The sequence below is a fragment of the Durio zibethinus genome, chromosome 27 (assembly GCF_047325235.1).
Source record: "Durio zibethinus cultivar Kanyao isolate XHJ-2024 chromosome 27, ASM4732523v1, whole genome shotgun sequence".
Classification (NCBI taxonomy): domain Eukaryota; kingdom Viridiplantae; phylum Streptophyta; class Magnoliopsida; order Malvales; family Malvaceae; genus Durio; species Durio zibethinus.
In genome coordinates this window covers 10,439,017-10,466,745 of record NC_143188.1, presented here as the reverse complement: position 1 = coordinate 10,466,745, position 27,729 = coordinate 10,439,017, and the positions used below count along the sequence as shown (strand labels likewise).

The following is a 27,729-nucleotide window of genomic DNA, read 5'->3' as shown; positions in this document are numbered from 1 at the left end:
TTTTTTTTAAAATATGGTATATGCCAATGCCAGTTTTTTTTTTTTTTTTTTAAAGATGCATATTTATTTTATAAATTATTAATAAGATTATAATGTTCAAGTTCATGTATATTTATAAATATAGTGTTGAAATACTTATATGATTACATTCTTAATGGAATACACTTATATAAATGGAAGTGGTCTTGTTTCTAGGAGTAATGAGGTTAGCTTTGAAAATATTCATGAAAACACAAGACAAATGGCTATTGAAATTGTATTAAAGCATTACTAAACGACACTTGGGTGAGATATTGAAGTCTTGTATATAGTTTAGTGCATGATTATTTAGATAAATTAGTTTATTTAAATATCTAAGATCTATCCTTTAGTTTGACTAGATTAACAACACTTTATCTCTAAAATGAAGATTTTAAATCATTTTACATGATATCCTCACCTATGCATAAGATTTTCGAAAATATCGAAACTTGTCTTATTTTGAAAATAGTTTGAGAATATTGGAAATATTTTCAAAATATGAAAATAATATGATTTAGTAAAAACTTAATCAAAATAGAAATCATGTTAAGTTAAGCTATTTAAAAGCTTAAGATAATGTTCCATGGTTAATAAGATTGATTCTAACTTAAAAGAATCAATGCAATAATGCTTTTCAGAAAAGCAATCGATTGCCATAACAAAAGCAATCGACTTCCCTGTACTAGCATTGAGGAGTAGTTGCTTACTTATATTAAGGAATCGACTGTTATGTAGTCCAAAAAGATATGTATAAAACTTATCCAATGAGCAGTTGATTGACTACCCAAGGTAATTGACTGCTATAGCTAAAATCGGTTGCTCTATCAATTGTTTTAAGTTTTATGTATTCTAAAATAGAAGGAAGTCGACTTCTCTAAGGTAGTAGTCAATTGCCCTGTATTATGGAATGTTTTGGAAATGAAAATTATAAAGAGATAGTTGACTTCCTTGATGGAAAAGTTGACTATTCTAGTTAAAAATTTGTTATTTTTGAAATGTGAAAAATGATTTCTTTTGGAATGAAAAGAGTGATTATTCAAATGAACTAATATAACTTTAATTGTTTATAAAAGTATCTTTTTGATTAAAGAAATTGTTCTTTAATATTTTAAAAAGAAGTTTTTTTGTGTTGAAATAACAAAATCAATAAGACACAACCTTAGGATTTAATCTTTATAAATAGAGATTATGTGAGTTCATTTGGGATATGATTTTTTATATTTTATAAAGTTGATAACTAAAAAATTCTTTCTTTTTCTCCCATTATTTCTAAAATAAAAGCTTATTTCTATGGCATTATTTTACTACAAGAAACCTTGTCAAAAACAAGATGTTTTCATCTCTTATCAATGAGTATTTAGTGGTTTGATTTTTCTAATACAAGATAAATCAAACATAAGTTTCATTGTATCTAAAAGGCAAGATAAATCAAACATAGGTTTCATTGTATCTAAAAGGCATTCGACACAATCCTTTTTGCATAAAATAATTGGTAAGGGCAAAATAAGCCTTTAGAAAAATGGCATTTGCAACATTGCTTGAAGCTAGTGTTTTTTTTTAAGGTTCCATCATTGATTCAACCAAGGCTTAGAAGGGAAGACTTTAAACAAATATGCAAGTGAAAGTTCATCAACAACTTCATAGTTCATGAATTTTAAGTCTTGGGATTAATAAGAGCTAAGGTTGCCACCACTATCATTAGCAACCAAACTTTCACCACGAATTCCTATACCTTTTTCCTTGGTTTCCACTATTTAGGTTCCTCAAAATCTACAAAAAAAGTCCTAAATCAAAACCCTAGGAGTGATAATATCCCTTTTTCTCCTCTTTTATGTAGTTTGCGTGATATGTGATTTTGTATTTTTTTTCTGATTCAAGTTGATTTATGTGTTTGGTTAAGTTTTTTTACATTCTAATATTGTTTGTATTTGGTTTTTTGTTCATTGATAATTTTAGTTTTTAGTGTTTTTTTGAGTTTTTTTTTTGTTAATGTTTAATACTATGGAACTAGAATCTGTCTTGGTCGCCATTAACAACGGATTGTTGGCATTGGCTTCATTGATGGCAACAATAGATTTGGTGTGAAAAATATATATATTTATTTTTTAATTACAATTTATATTTTAATTTTTTTAACTGAAAGATAAAATGGTATTTTTGTAGTAAACTAAAAGGTAAAATTATATTTTTGTAACTTAGACATATGTCAAACAAACCTCTTAGGTAGTGATTGATATTTTTTACAAGATTATCATGGTAATGTAATATCAGGGTGATCTTATTACCAAAGTAATCTTAACACTAGTGATTTGAAATTACTTTATTTGGTTAATAATCATTAATTCTTAAGAATTAAAAATCACTATGTTTTGTATTATCGAAAATCAAATATTATTTTGTTTAAAAGTATGAAAATAACAATGCATATTATAATAGTTACACAAATTAATAATTTTAAAGTTGTTTAAATATAATAATTTGTAAAATATTAATAATAATTATTTATTTTATAATAAATATAATTAAATTATTAAAATAATAAATATATTTATTGATAGTTAAATCTATTTTTATGATATAAATTATGTAAAAAAATATGAATTAGAAAAAAATAATATATTAAATTGATAATAAAAGAAAAACAAAAAATTATATTATATATAAAATATTAAAAAAAGTAAAAAATATATAAATTATTTTTGAACTTGTTACAATGAATATTAGTTTGAAAATATAAAATTTATAATATAAAATAATTATAATTTTAAGATGCAACAAGTTTTTGATTCTCATATTAAATGGGTAAAATTGATTATTATTATTTTATATATCATTTCACCTTATGATAAAAGTTTCCTAGATTTTTGCATGAGAATTATATTACCCTCGTAGGTAGTAATTTGATTATTCTCGATAATCCAATATCACAACCATATAAAATCACCGAGTGCTTATTTAACACAATAATCTAATCATTATGTGTAAATCACTATGATTTTTGAAATAATCATCATATACTAAATACTAGTTTAGAGAATTATTTTTAATATATTATATAGATTTTTTTTTTCATCTAAAGCATATACAATATGTGCCCCCATTTATATAAGAAAGTTTTAGTCAGTAAAGATACTTAAAATGATTAGTTTTGCTTTTGATCAATCTCAAATTGGAATAGTTTTAAAGGTGACAAAAATTGATCTGATCCAAAAAAGTTATCTGATTAGTTCAAACCCTAATTCAATCAATTTAATTTAATTAAAAAAATCAACAATCCGATTCTGATTTGATCAAAATTTGAATTGATTCAAATTTAAATTAATTTAATTTGAATTAATTTTATTCGAATTCAAACTCAAAATTATTCAACTTTAAATTTAAGATTAATAGTAAATATTTAAATATCATAATTAATTGGCAAATTAGTGTATTATAATAAAAAGAAAATTCTTTTAAATAATACAAGAATTACGTTTTTCGGCCTAGTTAAACTTTTTTTTTTTTTTTTTAGATATGATAGAACTAAACTTAAATGTTCACTTTTCTGGTGCATTTATCTGCATCCAACTAAACAAAATTAAAAACTAATCTAGAATTACTACAATGACCAACATGTCACCAAGCATAAAAGCCACGTCAACTACACTTAGCGCCTCCAATTGTTATATAAAAAATCAAGAGGAATTAAAGAGATATAAAGTAATCTATTATAGTAGTTAGCAGATATCATTAAATCACTTCAGACGCCTAAAATTGGAAATTACAACTTAAATATATTATTTTTATAATTTAAATAATATAAATATATTAATTTTGTTATACTTAAAATTAACATTTCAAAATCAAATGTTATAACTTAAAAATTAAAAATTAAAAATAAATATTAAAATTGGCCAATAAAAAGTTATTAATAAAGTTTTACCATGAATAAAATTAATTGCATATTTAATGTAACATAATTTTGTATTATTAGCAAATTACTTTTAAACTAGTTAATTTTGATATTTTAGTTTTTACATAATTTAATTATATTTATAAGATTTTATAAGTTAATAAATTAAATATAAATAATTTAAGTGTTAAATCCTAATGATTTTAAAATTAACCCAAAATCAAATAATTTGATATCAAAATGTTTTCAAATTTGAATTAACTTGAACTCAAATTAATCTAAATTAAAATTGATATGATATGAAATATATAGAATTCAAATGATTTGATTTTTTAAAATTCACACTTGATTTCATTCAAAATTGAAATAATCTAAAAAAGAATAATTTCATCATTCTTGAATTAAATTCAACTTAATTCAAAATTAAAATAATTTAAAATTTTTAATTTAAAATAATTCAATTTACAATAATTCAAACCAAACCAATGTGACTACAACTATTTGCCACCTCAAATAGATTTCAATTTTGCATCGTCACCTCAAGCAAAACGAAGGTCACTTTCCTTGACAAGTACTAACTTTTTTCTTATGCTAAAAAAGATAGATAATGCCAAAAAAGAACGACCAAATCTCGAATCTGTCTTCAAATTTATTGTTAACAAGTGGAATTGTGGTGTTGGGAAAGGGGGATATGGTTGGACCCAGCTGACAAGGCACCGGGGCCACCAATAATTGATTCGCACAAAAGTTTCATTGGCTAGTGCGAGATTCACGGTGATTGGAACCATCGCCATTTAAGCCAACATGCGGATTTCCTCCCCTTTTAGTTTTTCAAATTAATGTTGCTATCATGAATTTTTTGTTTTATACTAAAAAATTTAAATTTTTTAAAAAATCATAATTTATAGATAAAACTTACATGTATTAAAATTTACATATTAAATTTGTTAAATATAGTGTATTAAATATAATTATATAAATAATTTAAATTAAAATTAAAAATTAAAAATTAACTTTTTTATAAAATAATTAAAAATACATTATATTTTTATGAATTGATTTTAATAGTAAATTTTAATATAATTTTAATATATTTAAAATTTTATTTTCGAAACATATCTCATAAAAATCAATCATGATTATAAAATAATAATTTCTCTCCTACTTTTTCTTTTTCTAAGCCAAGTAAATTTATTAAAACAGAGATAAAAAATCTCTTAGTGTGTAAAATACACTTATAGCAGAGGAGCCCCACCAATGAAATCCCCAAAAACTAAGCAACCACCCCTAAAAAAAACCAAGCTTCTTAAACAAAAATAATATCAAATAAAACTAGAACTTCTAATCAACTAGTATAACTCTAGCAGAGAAACTTAAACATTGAAATCATAACAAAAATAACAGGTAACCTCTTGATCTTTATGAAAAAATCAGCACTAAAAACAAAAAAATCACATCTCACTGCCACGTGAAGACCAAATCAACTCAAAAGACTCCAACTTTACCAATCAAGTTGTCTGACCGTTAGCTTCCAGTGTAGTTAAGTTAAGTGACATCAGTTGTCAATGTTGACTTCTTCAATTAAGACAGGGGGACATGTCATTTTGAGAGTTGACTGTAAAGTCGACTTTGAAGAGTTACCACAATGTTAAAAACAATTGGCTATGGTACTCTTCTAGCCTTGCCATTATTGATGGAAATGTATAAAAAATTATCACTGATGGAGTTTAAGTTTGAAAAATGTTTTGATTTAGTTTAATTGGTTTTTATAATTATTTTTAAAAATAATATTTAATATATTTAAATTTTAAATTTTAAAAAAATTTATCTTAGATTACGATTTATTTTATAAAAAAAATCTTCCTAATAACAAAATTAAAAATTTATTCTCTTTTTTTAAATTTTTTTATAAAAAATTATTTAAAGTATTTTTTAGTTAAAAATACATTCAGTAATCTCATAAAAAAATTAAAAAATATTATTTAAAGTATTTTTAATCATAAATACTTTCAATTAATATTTCATTTTTAATATGATTTAATAAATTTTCAAAACCATTCTAAATCGAAAGTTAAATTATAAATAATTTACGTATATAGTAATATTTATATTCATATAAATAATTTTTTATATTCATATAAATATATTCATATAAATATTTAATTTTTTTAAGAGATTATTTAAGATATTTTTTATTCAAGGTATTTTCTAACAAAAATACTTGAATAATTTTTAAAAAAATTAGATGTGATTATTTAAAGGTGTTTATAGAAATTAGTTGTAAGTTTATGTTTAGAAAAAATTTAGTTTATATATGTTATATTATGAATTACATTTTAAAATTTATATTACGAATATTATAATATTATAATAAATTAATCATACATTTAAATTTAAAATTAATAATATTACTATATAAATATATATTTTTAAATAATTATTTTTGATATATGTATATTCGTATAAACTTTCAATTGATATAAAATAAATATATATTAATAATATTTAAAAAAAAATCACATCTCACTACCATGTGAAGACCAAATCAACTCACAAGACTCCTGATTTTATCAATCAAGTTGTCAGATTATTAGCTTCTCTCTAGTAATGGAATAAGGAAAAATATACTTGATTGAGGGGAGATAGGCTTTTTATCGACACTAAAATGAACTTTTCTGAATTGACTTGGTCAACCAAAATGTTGTGAATAGTTCTTTTAATTAAAAAATGATGTACATTTGCTTAAAAAAAAAAGTGAACTTGATTTGCAGTAATTAGGAGTTTAAGTTGATTGTGGTTAGGTTAAGTGACATCTGTTGTCAGTGTTGACTTCTTCAAGCAAAGACGGGGGGACGTGTCATTTTGAGAGTTGACTGTAAAATTGTCTTTGAAGAATTACTACAGTGTTAAAAACAATTGGCTATGGTACTCTTCTAGCCTTGCTATTATTGATGGAAATGTATAAAAAATTATCATTGATGGAGTTTAAGTTTGAAAAATGTTTTGATTTAATTCAATGTATTCGTATAATTATTTTTAAAAATAATATTTAATATATTTAAAATTTAAATTTTAATCTTAATTTTTTTTTTATCTTATACTATGATTTATTTTATAAAAAAATCTTCCGAATAACAAAATTAAAATTGTATTTTCTCTTTTCTTAAATTTTCTTAAATCAAATAAAGCTTATTAAGATTTTTTTTTCTTTATTATTTTCTTGTAGCAAAAGAAATTAAGTTTGAGAGACATGCTTTGAACCTTTTTTCCCTCCCAACAACAAAAAAATCCACCATACCAACTATCAATTTTTGTAGAAATACTACATGTTTTTGAGAAGAGAGGGGAGTTGGATGTTAAATGAAGCCGACAGTCAAAGCTTGGATTGGTGGGCAAAAGGAGAAACAATCCCATGCAATGGTCTAAGTATAGTTCGGTTTTGATTGGCAAATAGTGAAGCAAAGTTTGAATAAAACCGAGCTCCTCGTCATCTTTTGAGTCTCATCGCATAGCATAAGCATAGCACCCAATGATAAATGTTTTTTTAATATTCATTATATATAGCATTAATAACATAAAATATATAAATGTTAATTAATATAATGACTAATGCTTTGCTCTTTTTTAAATATATAAATAAACAGGAAAGACAAAATATAAAAAATATTGAGGGGGAAGTATTTCATATTGGTAATAGTTCAAAATTGAACTATAACTTATAAGCAAAGATTTGCTTTTATCTTACTTATACGTCGACCTTTTTTCAGAAGACAAAATTATGAGGCAAATCATTAGACTTTCAAATTGGATAAAATTTTGTAACAAGCGTAGTACAACAATTTTTACATTAATGGCAAACTGACATAAGGTTGGGGATTCAGAGTCAGATTAACTTAATGGAAGTTTCACTCTCAAGCCCAAGGGTGGATGAAGATAGATTTGCCTGCTTCTGCCGACACCGAAGAAAAGCTCGTTTCCATTTTGATACGCACGAACCGAGTTTGTTTCAAACCCCAAAATTTTTTGAATTCTAAAAAAAATGCAATATATATATATTATATGTAACTTTGAATGGAAAATTAAAATATGTATTGAATAATTAAGAATTAAAAATGCAATTTTATGAAGAACAAAATGCATGATTTTATTTTTCCATAAAATAATTGTATTTTAAGAATACAAAAAATGTACCAAGTTTTATGTTAGTCGTGGGATCAGGGATGAGTGATAAATTAAATATTTTCATGGGTTGAGCAAAACTCGATTGACACTTTTAAAAGTTTGTTTAAAATTCTGTTTGATTCTATTTAATTTAAATTTATTACAAAAATATTAAAAATATTTTAAAATTAAAATCTAATAAAAACTTCATTATTTAATAAAAATTATTTTCATGGCTGGTAGATTGATCTCGGATCAAACTTATGCTCCTTAGTTTTAAAAAATATGTTTTTTTTAAAATTCGAATAAAATTAAAAAATCAATTAAAATTAAATCAAACAATATAATTTTAAACCCAATTTTGATTTTTTTAATCCTAATTCTTACAAATTACAATATATATGGTAGGGACGAAGCCCAGCCTTGATCATAAGATCATGAGACCTGATCCAATACCAATAGCCAACGACCTTGGAATAATGGAATCCCATTTGCCTGGGCTATCGGCTCATGGCTACAAAAGAGAAAAATTATAGCTTCAAAAAAGGAATAACGATTTTTATTTTTTATTATTTTTAAAATTATAATTTGGATAAAAATATTTATAAGTATTAAAATTTAAAATTACTCGATTTAATTTTTAAAAAATAATGTATAAATTAATTAAATTAAAATTTTAAAAAATCAAAACGTCGTCGTAAAATGAGCAAAAATTCCCAACATTTGTATTTCGGCAATTTCCTAAATCTTGCTTTAATAACGGTTAGTATCCTTCCCTTTGTTTTCTATATCATATCTTTTCTTCCTCTGTTCTTGCATGGCGGCTCTGTGGACTCCTCACCTACCTATCCACTGCTCAAAGCCCGAGTCAGACTGTGGTTGGAAACCCATTTGTTTCCCAGCGAAGATAGGAATACCCAGATGCCATGCCCCCAAGAAGCTGCTGCTCTCTTCAAGGAGTGTCAACGGAAATATCTCTAACAACACTTTCTCGGCCAACGGCCATGTTCCTTCTACTTCCACTGGACCGAAGTATGTTATTCTGATCCACTCTTTTCCACATTGGCTTTTGATTTCGATTTCATTGTTACTCATGGTTTCCACCATGACACCTCAATTTTTTTTATTTTTCTCCTACTTACTATATAACTGCTAGCTTTGCTTTCTTCAAACTCTTCACTTGAATTTGTTACAAGATTCGTTTTCATTGGTACTTTGCTCACTTGCTTTCTGTTTTAGGTAAGAGAAAAGCAAAAAAAAAAAAAAAATTTTTTTTTAAGTAATTAAAAGCTTAAATCTAAAATTTTGTAAATGTCAAAATGCATAGATTTATTTTCTTTGTGTATGCAATAACTTAGATTTTAAATTTTGCCATTAATTGACGGCAAAGACAATGGGATGTTCTGCAAAAGTCTTTGGGACACATTCTCTTTGTTGATATATTGGATTGTGTAGCTATATATGGTGGATAGTTATGGGGGTTCGGGCACATAGCTTTGCAACTCATGCAATAATGTTTAGTCCATTGGATTATAGAGTTTGGATTTATGATTTGAAATCAGTATTATATTGTTGTTGTTTTCTTCTATAGATGATAATGAATATTTTAACGCTGAAAGTCCATTTCTGCACTAAGATGCTGCTCCATAGAAATCTGGATGTGTCATGGTATTGAATCTATTACTAGTTGAATGTTCTTTTCAACATCATGATTTCTGTTTGATAGTATTTGGATGTACTGGTTATTCTTTTGGGAGTAAAGTTGCATTGGTATGCTTTCTTTACATATGCTTACTCATGTCTTCCTATCGCCTTCTGTCATGAATCAAGGGTGAGGTGGCACACAATTTCAATGTTTGTTGGCGATGAAAGCGGAATGATCAAATAGGATTGCTGGAGTTTTTGGAAGGAGATGGTACAACATTGAGTCCCTTACAGTTGGTCTGAACAGAGATAAGGCACTTTTCACCATGGTTGTCTCTGGTACTGAAAGAGTGCTGCAACAAGTTGTAGAGCAGTTACAAAAGCTTGTGAATGTTTGGAAGGTAAAAGATGCTGAACTCTTCATTTTTTATGAATGTTTGGCTTTATTAGGCATGATATTATCTTCCCGAGAGGGGAAAGTTGTTTGTTCCATTGTGAACATTTTTATTCAATAATTTTCACTCCTTTTCTGGAATTTGTCTTATAGCTCTTGATAATGCAGGTAAAATGATTAAAGTTTTAAGCATCTCAAGATTGTCCAGTAGAATATCTTAAAAGGGTATATGACATTCTTAAAATTGTACCTTGTAGTCTCATTATTTGCCATCCATTCTTAGATGACTGTACCTTTCTATTTCCAAGGAGGTATTAAGTGATCGTGTTTTCCCCTTTTCTTTACCATCTTTTGGAAAATTGATTGTGTTACATGTCAATTTCTCAAATTACTTCTTTTAATCTGATGTACAGGTTGAAGATCTCTCAAAAGAGCCCCAGGTTGAACGTGAGCTAATGCTAATAAATCAAGTTCTTTTATCTGCTCATGCAGGGGGATGTTTATCCAGTGGATTCGTCTGATGGTTTCACAATCAATCAAGTTCTTGATGCTCATTGGGGTGTTCTCACTGATGACACTGTAAGAATGCTTATTGCTGGTTGAGCTTGATTAGGGACTGTGAAGATAATAATCAAGCTATGTTTTGGTGGTGTTCCAAAATCATGTGCTCTAAACTTATAATCATGCTATGTTTCGGCGAAGTATTCTTGGGACTCAATAGAAACCAACAAGAAAAGAATCTCTAAGAGTGCGTTTGGATGGGGATTCCAAGGAAATTTGAAAGGAACGCATTTTAAAATGCATCATTTCAAGAGCTAGCATTTGTAATTATTTTGTTTGGATAAATATATATAATGTAATATGGGTATGTAGATTTGCAAATATGTGTAGACATTATTACTAATATTAAAAAAATTTAGTTAAAAAAATACAGATTTTTTTTTTTTGTTTGGTGTTTTTGGTGGGACATGTGAGACCAAGGAGGAAGGAGTGGGAGGAATTTTCAAAACCCACCTTTACATGGGTTTTTGGAACAGGGATTTGAGCACCCTCAAATTCCCCAAAATTCTCAATTCTCTTGTTCTCTTTTTACACAAACAAACATATTGCATTTTAGACTTTTAAAAGTCCCGATCGAAATGATGTCCCAATTGAAAATGCCTACCGTATCCAAATGAACCTTAAAGCTTTAAGGCTTTTTGAATTTAGTAAAAAGGATAAATATATATAAGCCAATATGAATTTGAATTTTGGCTAACCTCTACAATTTCCCAATTCCCAGCTTATTGGTGCTGAGTTAGCTTTTGTTCACAAGTCACCATTTCTTGTCCTTATTTAAAATGTATCTATGTGGTAAGCTTGAGTATTTTAGCATAAAAAGCTTCAATATTTGTGCTAATATTTTCCAGACAAATGGATTTCAATCTCATAGTTTATCCATGCTTGTAAATAACTCTTTGGGAGTTCTAAACATTGGTACAGGGGTTTTTGCCTGAAGAGGCTATAATATTCAGTTGTGTTTACTATCATTATTTCTTATCTCTCTCATCCTGTTCTCTTTTTATGGTTTCTCATATGCTGAATCGTCTTTACTATCATCAGAGTTTGGCTGTTGGACATGCAGAAACTGAGGGACTCTCCCGCATTACAACTGTTGTCCAGGGTACAGATGAATCAATTAGCAAGTTGGTGCAACAACTCCATAAGCTAGTAGATTTGCATGAGGTGAGATTATTTGGAAGGGTGCATTTTATACAACTTTCTGGTGGAATTACTTAATGGATAAATAGCTTGAGAATGAGAAATGTAGATGTTGGCAGGTTCCAACTTTTGTTCTCCTCAGCTAGAATTGTGCATCAACAGAGAGAAACTGTTTTTAACTATCACAGGTGGATACAATGGAGGTAGACGTGATGGTTTCATGAAATTTGTGGTTGGCTGACAGATGCAAGTGATTAGAAACCTGTTCCTTCACGATTCTCTTTATCCTAAATTCTCCTATTTGATATAGTTATAAGGAAGTTCATTAGAGGTAATGCCCTTGGAGTTGCCCCTTTTAAGGGTTTCTTTTTCCTTTTGATATAGTACTATTATTTATGATAAGAAAGTTAAATTCATGTAGGTTATAGGTCATTTCCTTGAGCTGCATATGATATGATGCAGTACTGTAGATTTTTTTATCTTTTGCTGTAGATATTTGATAGAGAAAACATTATTCATTGAGTTGTGCAAAGGAATCTCTTTGCTATTGTCATGATTATGGCTTTGTGATGATGTCTTAAGTGAACTAATGGCTGACAGTGATTCACATAGTTATGGGATCTTACCCCCTTGCCATTTGCTGAACGAGAATTGGTGTTGATAAAGATTGCTGTAAATGCTGCTGCTTGATGAGATGTCCTTGACATTGCCAACATTTTTAGGGCCAATGCTGTTGATGTTTCTGATCGCACAATCACTCTTGAGGTAAATATCCTTTCTGCGATTTGTGTTTGCATATCGTAATATTTCATTTCCATTTTTTATTGCCATCATATACATAGCAGTAGCTAGCTTTTTACCAGTGCAGTACAAATACAATGGCAAGTAGTATGTAATACAAGAGGAAAGTGTTGAATTGTATTGCAACAGAGGTGTTTTCATTGTGTTATGTTTTTTCTTTTTAAATGGAGCTTGACTTGATCCCTGGTGTTCTTCTATTGGAACAATACTTAGGTAAGGTTCATTATGTTCTTCTCCTCAAGTTCCCATTGAAAACAAGTTGTGTTTAAATTGCTAACTTAGCTATAGCCCCATACCTACTCTGTTTTTTTATTAAACAATTTTAAATACGTTGTTTTTTTTTTGGTGGAGAACATGAGGAAAAGAATGTAAGTAGCTTTACCCAAGTTTTACCCTTTTTGTTGTGTCCTTGTGCAAAAATTGTTGCTGTCCGACATGACAACAAGCTAATTATCAAATAATTACATGCATTTTTTAATTAATTTATACCTCCAGAATTTAAGATGCCCGTTAATCCTTGGGGTAGCTCATACATCGCTTAAGTCTTATTGTTTAGGGTAAAAGTAAATTCCTGGTTGAGTCAGCAAACAGAACCCTTGAAATTTCAGACAAACTTATACTTCATTTCATTTGGCCTTGGTTAGTTGGGCAGAAATCCTGGATACTAATCTCATTTGGAAAAAGTAAACGAGAGAAAGAAAGAAAGTTTATTGCCATTAGAGACGAGAAAAACAAATTGGCATTTTATCTTGCTATGAAAAAGATTTAATTGTGATCGACTGATCGTGCCATATTCTGAACATGTTTGAGTACCGGTGTGGAAGGCATGTCTTAGATACACAAATTGCTGTGATACCTAGTGATTGATTTATTGCATGATCTATTTTGCGTTTCTTTGGTTTTGCAAGAGGTGATTAGGTGGATGTACAATTACTAGTCTCCTTGCAAACATTATTATGATCAAACATCTTCCATTCGATGAACTGCAAAATTTAGAATAGTGATTTCACAAAACTTGCTCAGCCATTTCCACTCTCTTCTTTTGTGTTCTTGCTTTTCTTTGGAGGCATGATTGCTAAATGGAAGTGTCATATAGATCATGATTCTTGATCTGTTGCATTTGTTTCATTTGAACTTAGAGGTCTGATTTTATTTCTCAGGCTCTCACTTTTTTTTTTTTTTTTATTCTAGTAGCTGTTCTTTCTGGCTGCTGATACTCGATAAATATGATTTCAATGCTTGTTCCAGCTTACAGGATATCTAGACAAGATGGTTGCACTCCAGAGATTTTTGGAGCACTATGGCATTTGCGAGGTTGGTTTCCCATTTCATAAATCTTCTTAGCAGCTATACATTATGTTTCTTTTGTTTAACATGACATGTCATTAACTTTTGGCTTCCATGTATTGCAAAAATTTCGTGATTACCTAACATTCCCTTCTTTTTCCATATTTAGGTTGCACGAACTGGCCGTGTAGCATTGGTGCGAGAGTCGGGTGTGGACTCCAAATATCTTCGTGGGTATTCTTTTCCTTTCTAAGTCTAAAGAATTTTGTAGGTTTCATGTGATGTGGTAAATTTTGCTTTGTGGCAAAAAACTTCGTTTATGTTTTGATTGCCAAATAGAGGAGGTGAAATATTTTGGAGAATCAATTTTGGCAAGTTTGAACAATCAAGCTCTGATTCTAGTTATTTGGTGTGAAAATTGTTTTAAAAATGAATAGGAGTTAGTATTCTGAATCCATTTATAGGATATAGATGCTTGTTCTAAATCCTGCTATTCAACCAAACGGTCGATCAGTTCTTTAGGAAAGCACATGCAACAGTTTTAATACGTGTTACAGTTACATCAATTATGGTATACTACAACTAACTGTTTCCCAACATTGCGACCGGTGAAGAGGCGGATGAGAGCTGCTGGAGCCCTGTCAAGGCCTTCGGCTATGTCCTCAACATATGTTATTGTCCCTTCTTTGATTAAAGGTATAACCATTTCTAAAAGCTTGGGATACTGGTGATTGAAATCAACAACCAGAAATCCTTCCATGCGAACCCGTTTTCCCACAATACTCATCAAGTTGTGCACTCCTTCAGGCTGGTCAATATTGTTGTACTGTGAGATCATTTCACATGCAGCAATATGACCATGGATCCTCATGTTGGGCCGCACTGCGTCCAGCATCTTTCTCCAACTTTTTCAAAGTAAATATCAATGCCTTCTGGAAAGTACCTGGCAAAAGATACAACATTGGGAACTGATATGACAGTGAATAGAGAAAATAGCATCTTGGGTAGCTCCTTACATAAAAATCATACTATGGTTGACAAAATGTTTGGTGAACTTTCAGTGAAAATCGTTTCCTTTATTCAAAAGATTATGTCAGAGATCTCTGATTGAAGCTTTGAGGTTGGTATGTATTATAAGAGCCAGATCGGTCCAATGGCCGGTTACCAGTCAGCTTTTCGGACCCTAGGGCCAGTCCAGGTCTAATGACTGCCGATATAAACCTTGAATAGCATTATTGAATGATAAGTTCACCAAGTTATTCATTTTTTTTCAAAAACATTTTTATGATACTGAGCACTGACCTTTTCAAAGCAGCATCCAAGTCAGGCTCCTCCTTTTAGTTGAAAGCCGCATCAAACCCAAACTTATTCTTCAGCAAGTCAACCTTTGATTGAGGAATCACAAAGATAGATAAAAAAGGGGAAAAAAGGAAGAAATGGCAAAACCAAAATCAAGAAACGCGTTAATGAAGTTAAGGGACTGTGCTTTTAACAATTAACATGTAGCAATGAAAATCTTGTGGCCATAGAAGTTTAAGATCAACAGCTTATTTACTTGTGCTGGTTTTGCCACATTTCCCTTGGTGGTTGAAGAATAAAACGATTTAAAGGAGGAAAGTTCCAAGAGTAACGCTTACCGCAGGATCTAATCAGATAATGAAGCTAGTGGATACATTATCGCAAAGCTCACTTTCTCTTTGCTTCCAGCAGTTGCAACAATATAGCAACCTAAGAGTTTTGCAAGCTGCCCAACAAGCTGACCAACTGCTCCAGATGCTGCTGATATATAGACGTACTCTCCTTTCTTAGGGGGGCAAACCTCATAAAAACCAGCATAAGCAGTCATACCAGGCATACCTATGATGACAAACTGAAGAACAATTAGATGAGAATAAGGCCAATTCAGGAAACAGAGAATGACTATAAAGGCTTCTGCATGAAACTCAAGATGTGTTGTTAACTCTCATTATGGCAGAACAATTGATGGATTGAAATAATGAGCCAAAATTAAGTGGTAAACTGAAGAGTTATCCCTCCTAATTTACATGCCTTACCGACTATACGTGTTTTGCTAGCACTTGTACACGAGCGTAGACATAAGTTCAGACTAAGAACTAAATCTAAGTTACCAAACGAAGGACATAACCAGGATTATAAGCGGCAAGAAATTACCTGACTCGATATTGTAAAGTCGTTTCTGGTTTATGTTCTTTAACAAAACGTGATTCTTAACGTTCCCTCTCACAGTATGGCAACACTATAACTATCATTATTTAGTGACAAGAAAAAGTTAGAACAAGTTGCTTTAACCTTACGATGCAAGCAATAGAGCCATGGAGGGTTTCTAACAATGAATCAAGCATTGCACTTTCCAAAGCAAAAAGTTCCAGCACATGTCGTCCTAGCCCAACTCTATGCCAACTCTTTTATATCAAAATGCCTTCAAATATTAGGAGCTTAGCTTAGTCATGCAGACGTTCAGTAAATCTAAGATTTAATTTTCAACATGTGCAACTCTTTTCTTATCTTAATAATATTAATAATAATAAATACAAACAAATAGATAAGCAAGGAAAATAACAATAATAAATAATAATCATAAAAATCCAAATAATACAAATAATAGAAAAACTTAGATCATATGAATAAATAGCTTTTTATGTTATTATTATTGTTATTCTTATTTATTAGTATTGTTGTTACCAATATATAATTATTTTAACCTATGTTTAATCTTGGTTGTTCAATGGTTTTAGATATATATTATGATACTAATTGATATGTTAATATTGTTATTGATTATATTCATTTATTTTTGTTATTTACACTAAAAAATCTTTTAAGTAAATAATAAATATATCATCTATATATAAGTGTGAACTCTAAAATTATTACAAGTGAACGACATAAATACCCTTACAAATTTTAAGAAATAAGAAATTTACCTTTAAATTTCTAGCATTTTTTATTTATGTATTAAAAATTATTTTCCATTAAATATAGCATTTATTATTTAATTATTTAAATTAATCCAAAAGTGTTAAAAGTTAATAGCATAAATACGCTTATGAATTTTAAAAAATAACAAATTTACCTTTAAATTTCTAGCATTTATTTATTTATTTAATAAAGATTATTTGCCATTAAACATATAGGTTTTTATTTGTTAGTTATTTAAATTTAAATCAATTAAAAATTTATGAATAAAATTTATATAAAATTAAACTACATTAAAAATTTATTTGTGGGATATAGTGGATGTATTGTCAAAAATTAACCCAAATTTACTTTTTTTTTTTGTAGGATTCCTTTTTGTTCAATTTCATAAGCAATAATTCAATTAAATTCATATAAAACACATTTATCATCCTATGAGCTATAGCATACTATGAGTCCATGATATTAAATAAAGCATAGACAAAATCTTTCCTTTGTTGCTCAATTAGTCATTATTTTAGTCTAAATTATTATATTATAACGTTTATGTCCCAAAAATATTTAATTTTATCTTAAGTAAAACATATAATTTTTCTTTTTTAAGATACAACCTAATTTACTCTTTATCTTTTTTAATAGTACATGTCATGAGTCCTTAAATATATTTATATTTTTTATTTATTTAATTTAGATCAATTAAAATTAAAGTTCATACAAAATTATTAATTAAATTATCAAAAAATTATTGAGAAAGAGTAATACATGTATTGTGGTAAGTTTGTATGTTTGATTTTTTTTAATTTATTTTTTATGATAAATATACATTTATATGTTTAATGATTGCAATGGTTGATTTATTTTACTATAATATTTCTAATCACTTTATGCAATCACGTTTTAATGTTATAATGCCTAAATGAATCTTTGCTTTATGAACATAATCTTCTGTATATGTGAATTGTTACTAAACTTAGATTTTATTTTGTCTTCTATAGATTGATTCCATATTACATCCAAGTTAATTTCAGTTACCTTTAAATTTCTAGCATTTATTTATTTATTTAATAAAGATTATTTGCCATTAAATATATAGTTTTTTATTTGTTAGTTATTTAAATTTAAATCAATTAAAAATTAATGAATAGAATTTATATCAAAATAAAACTACATTAAAAATTTATTTGTGGGATATGGTGGATGTATTGTCGAAAATTAATCCAAATTTACTTTTTTTTATAGGATTCTTTTTTGTTCAATTTCATAAGCAATAATTCAATTAAATTCATATAAAACACATTTATCATCCTATGAGCTATAACATACTATGAGTCCATGATATTAAACAAAGCATAGACAAAATCTTTCCTCTTTTGCTCAATTAGTCATTATTTTAGTCTAAATTATTATATTATAATGTTTATGTCCCAAACACATTTAATTTTGTCTTAAGTAAAACATATAATTTTTCTTTTTCAAGATACAACCTAATTTACTCTTTATCTTCTTTAATAATACATATCATGAGTCCTTAAATATATTTATAATTTTGATTTATTTAATTTAGATTAATTAAAATTAAAGTTCATACAAAATTAGTAATTAAATTATCAAAAAATTATTAAGAAAGAGTAATACATGTATTGTGGTAAGTTTGTATGTTTATTTATTTTTTAATGATAAATATACATTTATATGTTTAATGATTGCAATGGTTGATTTATTTTATTATAATATTTCTAATTACTTTATGCAATCATGTTTTAATGTTACAATGCCTAAATGAATCTTTGCTTTATAAACATAATCTTTCGTATATGTGAATTGTTATTAAATTTAGATTTTATTTTGTCTTCTATAGATTGATTCTATATTACACCCAAGTTAATTTCATTCAATCTTTTTTTTATTTTTAATTTAAAATATTTTGTACTTAAGATGTTTTTACAAAACCATAGTCAATATTGTTAAGAAACATTAATCTTGAAGAAGAGAAATTTTTTGATATAATGTTAGTTGAGTTTTTTTTTTTAATTCCACAAATGAGTTAAAAAATTAACACATCTCTCACTTACTTTTTCAATTAGGTTTTTTTTTTTTATAATATCACTCACTTATCTTTTCAATTTGTCCTTTTTAATATACTCTAAAGCTTAAAAGGTATGTGTGTTATGCTACTAATTTCAATTGTGGAATTTAAAAACTCTACTATAAATATATTTTATAATTTTTCCTTGAATAATATAAATTTATTTTTTTCAATTAAGAATGCTCTAGAATATTTTTGTATTTTGATAGTGAAAAATATTTTAATCACATGATTAATTGTGCGTGTTTTGTTGAATGATCAAAACTTTGTTAGTTTTGTAACCAATTATTATATTCTTTGAATCAATAATGTTATAGTTTATTTTTTGTTATTTTTTTATATTCTTTAAGTATATGATTATTAATTTGTACTCTTATTATGAAAGCATCTACTTAATAATTATTTGTACTTTATGAGTGTGTTTATTATAGATAAATACATGTATCATCTATGATATATACATATAAAAGTATGAACTGTAAATAATATTAAAAGTGATTTTTTTAATTTGGTACACTCCTATTAATAATACATTGCATGCCAATCATGAATGTCCAATGAGTTCTTCAATTTATAAAGAAAGAAAGACTTACAATTAAACTCATTAGTTGCATAATAAAAAATTTGAAGTATGAGGATGTGAAATAAAATATGTTTATTTATATAATCATACAATTAAGTTTAGAAATTAATTCAATTGATAATGTTAAATTAGATATATACAAAAATAAAACAAATGAATCAATTAATATTTCATATAAATCGTAAAATTATTAAATTAGTCTTTTTATTACTCAATGGGTCAATATATCATAATATATATGAAAATGATTAAAAAAATAAAGGTGTTGGATGACAAATGATAACATGACCTTTAATTTTTTTTCTCTTAATGTGTGAAAAATGTTCAACTTGGAATTTAGCCAACTTTACTATAAAAAAATATATTTAAATTTTAGCTAAATATTTAGAATACTCACAAACATATACATACTTTAGATTTTATAGCCTATCTTGAATAAGACATTCTATAATTAAAAAAATGTTTAATATATATTTATATAATATATAAAATGTGGTAATTTATTAAATTCTCTATTTATTTTTATTTAATATTTTTTAGTAAATTAAAATATTATCTACTTTTTATTTATTTTCTTATTAAAATAGTTTTTCTTTGGTTAAGTCATTCATACCTCAGTTAATGCAAGCAATACGTTTAGAAGGCTTAAAATAGTTTTTCTACAAATGAATAATTTAGTGTTTATAATATATTACACCTATTAATATGATTTACAAAATTAAATTAATTATAGAAGATTTAATGGTAAATCAATTATAACTTAGTAGTAAATATATAATAATATAGTAGCAAATTATTGATAATTTTGTTATAAATTAGTGATAATTTAGACAAAATAAATAATAACTTTATACTAAATTAATAATAACTATATAGTAAATTATGAATAACTTAATAGTAAAATAATAATAACTTAATAGTAAATAAATAATTGATAAAATAATATATGATAACATAATAATAAATACATAATAACATAGTAAGAAATAACAAATAACTTAACAGTAAATCATTTATACATAATTGTAAATATATAACACATATTAGTAAATTAAGGATAACTTAATAAAAAATAAGTGATAGCTTAGCAATTAATTATTGATAACTTAGTAATAAATCAATGATAACTTAATAGTAAATTAATGATAATTTAATAGTAAATAAGATTTGGTTTAATACTTTTTCCATCCCAATAAAATTGTCACATTTTGATTTTTGTTGGTCATTCTTTTTCAATTTTAATCACCTATTATTTTTTTATTTATTATTGATAAAAGTATGAAAAAAATATTTTAAAAACTTTAAATGAAGTGGTTTATAAACATATGCTTTGTAAAATTTAATTTATTATAATATTTAAAATAATAGATGTCAAAGTTAGAAAAATTTAACCAAAAAAAATAAACTGTGACAATTTAATTGAGACAAATAAAGGGAGTAGTAATTAATTGACAAATTTAGTAATAAATCATAAATAGCTTAGTAATAAATCAATGATAATTTAATAGTAAATAATTTATAACTAAGTAGTAATTAATAGTTGGAAATTAAAAGTAAATCAATATAACTTAATAATAATCATTAGTAAATTAATAGTTAATCAATAATAATGTAGTATAATAAATTCGAGATATAACTTAATAGTATATCAATTATAATTTAGTCGTAAATTAGTAATAATATAATAGTCAAAGCATAGTAACTAATAATAAATCAATTATAGCGTAATTGTAAATGCATAATAACATAGTTGTAAATTAATAATAACTTCATAAAAAAGATAATTTAATAGTTAATAATTTATAATTTAGTAGTAAATCAATGAAAATTTAGTAGTAAATTAGTGATAGCATAATAGTAAATTTATTTTAGCTTAATAGTAATTAAATTATAAATTTAGTAGTAAATCATAAATAACTTAGCGATAAATCAATGATAATTTAATAGCTAATCACTAAAACTCAATAGCAAATAAATGATAACAAAGTAGCAAATGCATAATAGTATAATAGTAAATCACTAATAATTTAGTAGTAAATTATCAATAACTTAGTAGTAAATTACTAATAACGTTATAGTAAAACATTGATAATTTAGTTGTAATTCATTGATAATTTATTTATAAATTAATGATAATTTGGTTATAAATTAGTTAATTATTAATAACTTTATAGTAAATTATCAATAACTTTATAGTAAATCAGTAATAACATTATAATAAATTATTAATAACTTATTAGAAAATTATCAATAACTTAGTAATAAATCGTTTATAACTTAGTAATAAATTATTTATAACTTAGTGATAAATCATGATAATTTAGTAGTAAATCAGTGATAAGGTAGTAGTAACTTATTTGTTATTAGTGATAACATTTTTTTTATATTTAAACTTACTAATGATTGAACCTTGGTTATTAGAAAGAGAAAAGGATTAAGATAAACCTACCATGAACTTTTTCATTAAAAAAATTTAGTAAAAAAATTCTAAATTTGAATGAAACAATAATGTTATATTATATAAAAAGAAAATTATCTCATATATTGTAATTAATCGATAAAATTAATAGTATATCATAAATAACTTAGTAGTAATTCAATGATAATTTAGTAGTAAATAGTTGATAACTTAATAGCTAACTATTGAAAATTTAGTAATAAATCAATGGTAATTAGTAAATGCATAATAATATAATAGTAAATCACTGAATTTAGCAATAAATCACTAATAACGTAGTAATAAGTCACTTATAACTTAGTTATATATCAATGATAATTTTGTAGTAAATCATCGATAACTTCATAGTAAATTAGGTATAACTTTATAATAAATTATTAATAACTTTGTACTAAATCATCAATAACTTAGTAGTAAATCATTCATAACTTAATAGTAAATCATTAATAATTTAATAATAATAGTAATAAATTAGTAATAATTTAATTGTCAATCGATGATAAGTTTTTTTACATTTGAAGATTTTAGGGATTGAACTCCAGTTACTAGCAAGAGTGAAGTAAAAACTTAGTAATAAATCAATTATAATAATAAATCAGAGTTAACTTAGTCGAAATTTATTGATAATTAAATGCTAAATCACTTATAATTTAGTTGTAAATAAGTGATAATAATAAATCAATGATAACTTATTAGTAAATCAGTTTTAGCTTAATAGTAAAGTCTGGATAACTTAATAGTAAATTATTCATATTTTGATAATAAATTAGTGATATAACTTAGCAACAAATCATTGATAACATATAGTAGTAAATCATTACTAACTTAGAATTTTTTTTCGTTAAATATTGATATGGAGCTATATTTTCTAATATGTCTAACATATTTAATTCATTTAAAAATTATATTAATTGTCATTTAATACTAAAGTATTGAGTTACAATATTTGTGGATATTGTACACATATATAAATAATTAAAACAATATTCATGTACCAATTACTATACCAACATATTTTTATTAAAAATATCAAATTTTGAAGTGAAAATTTGCAATAACTTTATTTATATTTGCATGTCATTTGATTGTATATTTGATAAGATATTAATAGTAACTAGATTAATGTTCTATCTTTACTAAAATAAATTGTTGTGTTTTATGGTATTATTTATAACATTGATTGTAATTATACAAAAAATTTTAGTCTTCGAAGATATTTTTAAAATGAAAGAGAAAAATAATGAGTTTAAATTTATTGGAAAACACCATAGAAAAATTATCTATTAGTTATTTTCTCAGGTACATAATATTTTAAATTAAAATATATGATCTAATAATACTAATAATAGTATGAATTCTATAAATTATAATTTTATAACAATATCATTTAAATAATGAATTTTTTGTATAACTTATACTTGATATATAATAAAGTATTCATTGAAATTACTCCATTTTAATTAAAAAAGAGTTCAAATATTAAAAATATATTCACTATCAATTTTAAAGTCTAAGATTTAAAACAATGTTTACCTTTAAAATATATCTTTTGATATTTGTCTAAAATAGATCATATCTTATTAGTTTTAAAATTATGATATTTCATTATTCAACAAACAATAATAATATTGAACCAAAGTTAATTGAAAAAAGTATTTGAATATTTAAAGAACAACATAAAAAACTATTTGATTAGGATAAGGTATACCTTTAAGTATAGTTTTATTTAAACTCTTAGTATAACATATTTTAGTAAGTTATTTATATTTAATTGCTTTTTAAGAAATGAGTATTTGATACTAAAAGTAGTTTTAGTCAATATCTCATATAAATACATAAATAAACATCATTGATTATTACATCAAGATACTAATAGTTTTTTTATTACTTCATATCCTTTTTTTAGAATATGTTTACAAATTAATATTTTTAATTAGTAAAATTCATGTAAGTATGCATTTTTTACTATAAAATGAAATTACAAAATGATTTATATTACATAAATAAGTACATATTAAAAATAGAAGTTAGTAAGTACAAAAATTATATATTTACTTTATTTCAAGTAACAAAAACTTTATAATAATTTGGTTTCAAATCAAAATAACAAATTTAAATTTTCAATGGCAAATAGATAAAAAGTAATAGTTTAAATGAGTTTGGCAATGATTAATTGCCTAAAAAATTTATAAAATTGAATATAAAAATCCACCACTATAAAAATAAAATAGAAAAGAAGAAAAGTACAAAATCCCATTTGATTGTGATAGAAGACAATCTTTTATAGTCGAAAAAATTAAAAGGAAAATGAAGAAAAATATAAAAAAAGAATGAAGATGATGACTTAACACTAAAAGACCTAAAAGAAAACTTCTAAAAAGAATCAAATCAAAGAAACAATAAATATTTATTTTTTATTGAAATTTTAATTTCAATTTTTTGTTACATTTTTTTAAACTTAAATTTACATTTTTAATTTAATTTTGTATGATGATAATTATTTCAATTTTATTATTATAAAATATCAAAATTATTATATTATATTATATTATAATTATAATTATAATTTGATTAATAATCATGTGCATGGCACGTGGAATAAAACTAGTAATAATAAATAATAAAATTTTAAAATCTTTACTTAGATGTTGGAGGGAATTAAAAATTGTGTGTTAAAAATAATTCTATCTAAATGTTGAAAAATTATTAAATATTAAAAATAAAAATAAAAATAGTAATAGATAAATAATAATAATAATAATAATAATAATAATTTTTAATTAAAAAGGAAAATATATAAAAATATAAAAATTCATTTTATTTTAGAAAAATTATGAAAAATGAGTTTGCTTTGAAAATCTGCCTAAATGTTGGAGATTTTTAGAAAGGTTCGTAAACTTGTGAAATCTTAATCCAAAATCTCAAAATGGAATCCTAAAATGAAACCCCAAATAAAACACTAAAATGAAACCCTAAACTAAAACTTTATAATGAAACCCAAAAACCATAGGTGAATCCCTAAATCATAAATGAAACCCGAAACTCTAGGTGAAACCCTAAACCTTAGGTGAAATCCTAAACTTTAAGTAAAACCCAAAACCTTAGTTCAAACCCTAAATGAAAACCTAAGCCCTAAAGTATTGAAGCTTCAAATCATTTTAAATTTTTAAGGACTTGTATACAAATCTTTTATGAAATAATTTATTTTCTAACGCCACCTAAATGATAAGGTGTTTAAAAAATTTTATTTCATTAAGAATTTTCACATGATTTTGTAATTTAAAATAATAAAATTAAATAAAACATAAAAAATAAAAAATGAGATTTTAAATATAGAAGGTTGCACCTAAACTTTGTCTAGAAGTTGGAGAGTCCAGGTGATTTTTTTTTTTTAACTTAAGGACCCGATCTTAAATTCACATTTTGTCATTACTTATTATATATATTAGCATGTATCCCATTTTAGATTAATATTTGCACTCATTACACATACATACACACACACACACACACACACACATATATATATACTTTGATATTGATGTTTATGGTTAATTATAATATTTTTCATTTTTTTTTGTATAAAAAGTTCTTTAAAAATTAATTTTAAAAAATAAAATTAAAATAGTATTTCGAGAAATATAATTTTTGATGCTCTACTTAGATGTTAGAAAGTCACAAATAATTATCATTTGCAAAGAGTGCTATTTTTATTTTTAAGAAAATATTGTGGTGAATCTTAGACTGAAAGGATTATCTTGAAAATTTGCCTATATGTTAGTGAATTTTAAGGTATTTCTTTAATTTAGAGAATTTCACAATATTTATAAATAAAAAATTTTAATTGATTTTTATTTCTTAAAAATGAAGGCAATTATAATTAAATTTCATAAAAAAATCATTTTTATCAAAGCTTATAAATAGCGTATGACTAATTGGTATCTATTTAAATTGGTGTTGTGAGAGTGTTAATCTTTTCTCACACGTAACTGACTCTTGAACCCAATCTTGTTTTCGTAGACCAAAATTATCTTTTCAATAAACTTTAAATCCATTTTATTGTTTTATTAAAAGATAAATTTTTGGGTGATCAATCACACTCTAAACAAAATTGGTAGTGGCTTCTCGTGTTCTCATGATTTTAAATTTTTATGTCTAGTGATCGAATTTTCATACCGATACATTATGACAGCTTGACAACTCTACTGGGGACATTTTAAGAGTCAGGCCAAATATTTTAATCATGTGTTATCAAAAGTTTTGGATTTAATTGGTTTTATTTGACATTTAATTTAATTTTCTTTATTTTAAGTTTTTTTAAAAAATTAGTAAATTGCATGTTAGTTATTATCTTGTTTTGATTTTGTTATATGTAATTTATTTATGTTGTTTAGATTGATATATTGCTTTGCACTTTTTTGCACATTCACTTACATGCATAAGTTTTAGACCTAAGCTTTATCCTTATTAGGAGGAAGTTAAGTAGCTACGCTCTTATGAGGTGGTAACTTTTGTGTTTGCTAGTGAAACATTTCCACTTAGATTGAACTTTTTTTGTTTGTAGCCTGTAATGGGTGAGGACTAGTGTACCTTATTAGTTTGTAATGAAGAATGATGTAAGATTTAATTTGGGAACCTTTAGATTAATAAATCCTTACCAAGCATATCGTGAGTCATAGAAAGCTTGCCTAGGGTAGAGCCATGCTGCCTTTTTAGAAACTCACCAAAAATTAAGACACTGTATATATTCTATTGTATTATATGGTTGTTTTGTTATTTCTATTATTTATTTGTTTTGGATTATTGATTCATTTTTATTTGTATAGTTTTTAATTTTATTGCATACATTACATAGGAACTATATTTTAAGGGGGGATATTTGTTTTAAGTCAAGCATCAGCAAATGGTTCTTAGGAAGCCATCAGTAATGTCAACCTTTTGTAGAAATTATTTAGAAGTAAAAGCCATGCTAATCTCTTTCGTAGAAATTACCCAAAAGTAGGATATCTGGGGCATTTTGATTAATTTATGCTTAAGATGATAGTGTAAATAAAGTTAGGGTAAAAAAAGAGTCTAAATAAAAATAAAAAAATGCCAAAAAAAAAGATTTAGGATAGGTAAGTAGTTTGTCATCTTTTTGGAATTTAATAATTACATTCTATATTCATTGCTAAGGTGATTTGCATATTTTGGGTTGTTTCATTTTTGTAGATATATTTGCATCATTTTCATACTCAAGCATTTATAAACATATTCTATGTAGCATATAAATTAGGAATTATATCATTCATTCAGTAAGAATAATAGTAAAAATATTTTGGTTTAAACCCTTGAAATAAAATATTTATTTTAATGGATATAAGAAGTTGAAAATATGGAAGATCAGTTGGAGGCTTGAATTAGTGCTTTAGAATGCAATTAAGATGAGTTTAGTTATGACATTCGAGAGATGACAATGCAATTTGCTGAGTTGATGAAAATGGTTTATAGACTTAAGGAACTTAAGTTGGTGCCTTCTTAAGGGTTTTTACCAATTTCAGCCCAAGTCCCATGAACTCATGGATAAAATGATTCTTGTTAGGCCCAATACATTTTCTAAGCTTGCTGAAGCATTTAGTGGTTTGGGTAATAACAAAGGTTTGGACAAGATCATGAAAGGGATAAATGATCTAACCACACAAGTGTTTGAGCTCAAAATGTGATTTTCGGGACGGAATCACAAGGTTCCATACAATATTTACAAATTTTTTTAAACCCGAACTTG

General features: G+C 25.5%; 1 protein-coding gene and 1 pseudogene across 1 annotated transcript; one reads left to right on the top strand and one right to left on the bottom strand.

Annotated features, from left to right (window-relative positions):
• The first annotated feature begins 8,891 nt into the window (after window positions 1-8,891).
• LOC111279385 (acetolactate synthase small subunit 1, chloroplastic-like) lies at window positions 8,892-14,154 on the top strand (annotated as a pseudogene).
• Window positions 14,155-14,463: 309 nt separating this feature from the next.
• On the bottom strand, window positions 14,464-14,802 carry LOC149510906 ((+)-pulegone reductase-like). Its single transcript, XM_089756586.1, has one exon. It carries the CDS (start codon window positions 14,794-14,796, stop codon window positions 14,464-14,466), a length of 333 nt encoding a protein of 110 aa, XP_089612712.1. The 5' UTR covers window positions 14,797-14,802.
• Between the last annotated feature and the right edge of the window lie 12,927 nt (window positions 14,803-27,729).